Source organism: Orycteropus afer, unplaced genomic scaffold, assembly GCF_000298275.1.
Source record: "Orycteropus afer afer isolate SDZICR_OR568_19922 unplaced genomic scaffold, OryAfe1.0 scaffold00252, whole genome shotgun sequence".
Classification (NCBI taxonomy): Eukaryota; Metazoa; Chordata; class Mammalia; order Tubulidentata; family Orycteropodidae; genus Orycteropus; species Orycteropus afer.
This window is the reverse complement of record NW_006921839.1, coordinates 1,695,274-1,700,797: the sequence shown is the minus strand read 5'-3', so window position 1 is coordinate 1,700,797 and position 5,524 is coordinate 1,695,274. Positions and strand designations below refer to the sequence as shown.

The window sequence follows — 5,524 nt, the reverse complement described above, 5'->3', positions numbered from 1 at the left end:
TTCACTTCCGATGCTAGGAGACCATTAGCTGCATCTTAGATGGCTGCTTGAAAGCTTTTAAGACCCCAGTTGCTACTCACCAATGTAGGATGTGGAGCAACGCTTTTATGTATTTTGTTGTGCCAATTGAGTCTGATGTCTGATTGGGATTAATTTTAAATTAAAGAAAGGCCAATTGTGTGCTTTTCTGCCTAGCAACTTGAGTACAGGAACAAAGTGATTGGCCAGGGTCATCCAGGGCTGAGGTTTTATTAGGTGAGTGTGGCACAATGTTGTAGAGGGAAAAGATGTGGAAAGATTCACAAGGGAGGGGCTCTTAATTTGGTTAGAGCACAGTAAATTAGAAGGAGCTAATTGGAGGTCTCCAAAATGTAAGACCTGGCACGTTGGTGCCCAACTGAGTTAGAAGCATATAGTAGTACAAGGGAGTGGGACATCTAAACTTAGGTTTTGAAGGTAAGTTTCTAGTGATGTCAGTCTTTACGTGACTGTGGGAATACTTGGCTTAAGTGGAAAGGGTCAGGACACTGGGAGGTCGGGAGTTAAATGGGTCACACATGTGAAAATCAAGGTTAGATTGTGAGCCAGGTGCTCAGAGCTGGCTGTTTACAGCACTGTGGAATAGGAAGGGTGGTTAAGCCAGGTGGCATGAGCATCAAAGGAAGGATTTTTACAAGGAAGCAGGAGAAATGATGTAAAATTGCAGCAAGTTGGGCACCAATTTAACACTAAGGTATGTGAAGTGTTTTGAGAAAAACCAGTTTACCTTTAGAGAGCCACAGGGAAAGGCAGTGTTCTCAGGGCAAACCTTCAGGTAATACAAAATGGTAAAGTGAGCAGTCTCACAAATCTGGGGCTATTTAAGTGTTCACTGATAAACAGCTCTAGGAAGTAGAAACTGTCTACTTGACTGTCAGTTGTACTCCTCGCCTGCCATATTTAGGTACTATTAATCAATGAAATACATAAAAGCTTGACTTATACGGTATTTTTTTTTTTTTTAAGGTGTGTACCTACCTGGTGTAAATGTTCACCTTATATGCTTGTCTGTTGTTTGGCTGGAAGCCACGAGAGTTCAATTCCAGGCCTGAAGGGTGACTAGGGGCCGTTGTTTTGAGGGTTTCACCATCTCTATCAGACCAGTAAGCCTGGTCTTTATGATTTTTGAGTTTTGTTTCACATTTTTCTTCCACTCAATGTAACTTTCCTACTTTGATCCCTGCATGGTTGACAGTAGTAGCCGGGCACCATCCAGTTATTCTGTTCTCAGGGTCATCATGTAGGCTGGGGTTCACATGGTCCACTAATCCCTTGGACTAATTGTTTACATACATCTTTGGTTTTCTTTACTCTTCTTCACTCTGGATGAGACACCAATTTTTGCATCTCAGATGGCCGCTTGCAAACTTTTAAGCCCCAGGTGCTACTCACCAAAATAGGACACAGAACAGTGTCTTTGTGTAGTATGTCAGTTGAGCTTATGTCCCCTACGACCATGGTCCTGAACTCATGGGCCCAGCGACTCACTCCCTAAGGGTGTTTGGCTGTGGCTACGTTATCCTAACTTTGTCCCATTAGCTCTTACATATGGACATTCTTATAGCACATACATATACATATGTAGAATTTTCATCTGCCAAACTTAATATATGATCATGGGTATATTCCCTTTTGCCTTAATATACCTTAATATAGACTATGTATCCACCCATAGATTGTTTACTGATAGTGCACCATGTGTTGGTTGTTTATACCACTTGCACACACGTTTTCCTTTAGTGTTAATGTGTTTGGTCACCTGCTTTTGGTATATTGCCATTCCCTTCATCCAAATCTGTATTTATAGTCACTTACCTATCTAGTGGGAGCTCTGGTAGCATAGTGCCTAAGGTACTTGACTGCTAACCAGAAGGCTGGAGGTTCAAATCCACCAGCCACTTCTCGGAAGGAAGATGGGGCAATCTACTTCCATAGTGATATTGCGCGGAAACCCAAGGGTCACTATGAGTTGGGACCAACTCAATGGCACACAACAACCTATCTAGTAATTTTCCCTTATCCCTTCCCATCCCTGGTAACAAAGTTTCCTTCCCTATGTAAACCTTTCCTTGACTTTTTATAATAGTGAATTAACACTATTTTGTCTGTGATCATTTTACACAGCATAATGTCCTCCAAGTTCATCTATTTTATAAAGGGTTTTGTGGATTCTACATTCTTCAGTGTTGCATTTAAAAAAAAAAAAAAAAAAAAAACCTCATTGCCATCAAGTCACTTCAGACTCATGGTAACCCCCACTGGGTTTCTGAAGTGGTAAACTACATTGCCCCATCTTAGTATTCCACTTTGTGTATATACCAGTTTGATTTTTAGTAACTGAGAAACTTAGTGGTGTCTTCATCCTCCATCACCCACTTAGGCTTTGTCAGGTGAAAAGATGTTTCTGGATATTCCACTATCTCTCCCTACTTCTACCACCACCTCACAATCACTTCTGAGTTTCAAAACTAATGAATACTTTAACAGATGACAAATTTTCAAGTTTATAAACTAAAAACCAGCATCTTTCTTCCACAGATCCTAGTACATTAGAATTTGCATTTACTGAGCCTTTAGTTTCTAATTAATGTTAGCTCTAAATGATTATTGAAATACTCTATTGTAAACAGGTCAGGACTTAGTATCATTTTTTCAATTTCCTTCATTTAGGTGCTACTCTATTTTCTGTTGCTCCAAATGCAGTATTTCCATTTGAACTGTATAATGAAGAATACTTAGAACAAAGGGATATCTATCTGACTCGGTGCCAGCAACAGCTCCAACAGTTTATTGCCACGTATGGACCTGGGACAACTATTTTCTCTAGTGATGAATAAGCAATTTGAGGAAAATGTTTCTCCTTATTTCTATTTAACTAACTTCAAAGAGTCTAAGAAAATGATTTTCAAGTAATGCCTCAGGTCAAATAGTGTATAGGACATTAGAATAACATTTTAAAAAACAAACTATGGTGCCCTCAAAGTTGCTAACAGAAAAACTAATCCAGACCCCTAAAATCAATAGTAGAACTTTAAAACAGAAAAGAAACCAAAACCTAGAATATGGTGATAAAAGCAGCCAAGGAAAATTCTATAAAGAACTTTGTGTTAAAAAAAACAAAAAACAAAACTTAGGGTTAGCCTGAGTACACCAGTAGTGAACAGATAAAAATACAGAGAAATGAAAAATGCTAACCTTATGATGTAATTCACTCCCTTTGTCACAAGATGGCAATTAACTTTAGAAACTAGAATGTTAACTTTTAAAATTTTCTTATACTTTTGAACTCAAGCAGCTAATAATCTACAAATTGGCTCCTTACATCTAACTGGCCACAAGACAAGAACCAAATTGGGGGGGGGGGCGGTGGATTGCAAACCCAGTCTTCGTATTTGGAGGGGAAAGTTATCTGTGGAAAGTAGGGACATTCTGAGAAAACATACCTATCTTGTTTTCACTTTTTAAGGCCTTTAACATTTGCATTTAATAGCCAAGTGTACTTACAAAACTATTTAATATTACCATGCTTCAGTTCTTTTGAATTTGGCACCTTGCAGAACTTCACCATATGAAGCTGGACAGCTGTCCATTCTCTTTAGGAGGATCCCAACAAGTAATTTACATATTCATTGATTCAGCAAATCCTTACTGAAAACCAAATACTGTCAGGGCCTATACAGCTATTTGAGTTTTCAGAAAGCAAAGGTAATTTTAAAAAATTTAATGTTTATATATAATTCTATTCTTATCACTTAAGTTACAGATAGAGAAATCTTTACCTATAATGGGCAATACCCTAGCTGTTCAGCATTAAACACAGTTAGAATATTCTAATGAACTGCTTTTCAGGTGTAACAGCAAGTTCCAAAGGGGAGGCCAGAGAAGGACTATCTAGTTATCCAGTGTGGAGCAATTAGGACCACTCCTGAGTATCATCACCCACAAATAAGCCAGTTACTGACATTATATCCCCAAAAGACATGATAAAACAGGTCTGACCAGTGACTATGAGATTGTAACTGTTTAAAAAAGAATTGCGATAAAATTTTTAAAAAATATTTTATTGCCCAGCAAATAAAATATAAGTATCCAAACATGTATTTTCTAAACAATTATTGTGAACTAAGGTCATCAATGTCAAATAAATTAATTTTCTTCACTTGCTTCTATTCGTGTCTTCATGGCCAATTCTTTTTTTCTTCCCCAAAACGTTGCACATGCCAAACCTCGAAAATAAATCAATCAATCAGAAACAGTAGAAAGCATTCTGTACTTAAAAATGAACATTAAGGAAACCAGGCACCTGACACCCAAAGGCACTTTAACAGAAAATGGCTTGAGCCATTCAGGAATACTTGTATACTACCGCATAGTTGTGGATGCCTGACAAATCATACTTACTTGAGGCAATGAAGAATTCTTCAATACCACGGTAAAGGACCCGAACATCCATCCACAGCTACTCAGAGGCTGAAGAGACAGAAAATCTTACCCACTTACAAGTGCACATTTCAATAACGCACATAATCAACATAAATTACTGGCACCTCAGTTTTAACATTTTCTTCAAAGAAACCCTCAGATGGGTAAACGGCAAAAAGTAATTCAAATCATCATAGTACCAGTAATACCACCACACACACACAGTAATAGCACACCGTAACTTACATTAACTTTTGGTTCCACCTGTAATATGCAGTTGTGGTTTTCATGGCCATCCTTTGACATATTTTTGGAAAACATTCACCATGATGACATTTACACATCTTCAAAACTCAGGATTTGTTGCATCTGAAAATTAATATTTCCCTGTGAATGCTCATTTGTACTTCCATTTGATTGGCAGCTTCGATATAAGGAGTGGTCTGTTCATTCTTATCAAAAAACCAGAAACAATCATACTTGCAACTTTCCTGACTAAATCCACTTCAATATTAGATTATGTAGTAAAGGAGTAATTTTCTATGTTTTCCCACACATCTCTTAATGGGAAAAAGGAACAGACTTCCTTAGTTAGGTAGTCAAAACTGACAAGCTCAAAAGTTTTAAGTCTAATGATTTAACTTACACATTTTAAGTTTGGACATTGTGCTTTATCAGTAAAAGTAAAAATCATAGGAGAAAAAAATTACATTAAGAGAACCTTTTCCTAATTACACAGCTGTTCCACATTTTACTGTTTAACTCATTGCCAGAATCAATTCAACTCAATAGTGCCCTGGTAAGTCTATAAATGATTTTTCCAAGCTGGAAATGGTAGTGTTTACCCTAGCCAAGAAAAATAGTATCCATTTATGATACTCCTCACTGTGGCAATACAGAATTTTAAGACATGATGTTCCTAATGAGTACTGAGCCACTGCTTTTCTGCCTCAGAGTTTGACAAGGATAAAATATGAGCTAGGCTAAAGGTTAAATAAAAAGTGTGCAGATCTCCATCTGAAAATACTATATCGCAACTCTAGTATAGTTTCAGTTCTGGATA

At 37.5% G+C, this 5,524-nt stretch overlaps 1 protein-coding gene and 1 non-coding gene across 2 annotated transcripts in view; one reads left to right on the top strand and one right to left on the bottom strand.

Annotated features, from left to right (window-relative positions):
• The window catches only part of MCMDC2 (minichromosome maintenance domain containing 2), a 72,004-nt gene extending 69,128 nt beyond the window's left edge, over positions 1-2,876 (top strand). Inside the window, exon 14 of the mRNA XM_007949717.2 lies at positions 2,710-2,876. Coding sequence (XP_007947908.1) covers positions 2,710-2,876 — 167 coding nt within the window. The remainder of the gene's footprint in view (positions 1-2,709) is intronic.
• A 1,702-nt stretch (positions 2,877-4,578) lies between these two features.
• On the bottom strand, positions 4,579-4,665 carry LOC122150832. The gene has a single exon (XR_006163880.1). It is a non-coding gene; the product is annotated as a small nucleolar RNA SNORD87 (small nucleolar RNA).
• Between the last annotated feature and the right edge of the window lie 859 nt (positions 4,666-5,524).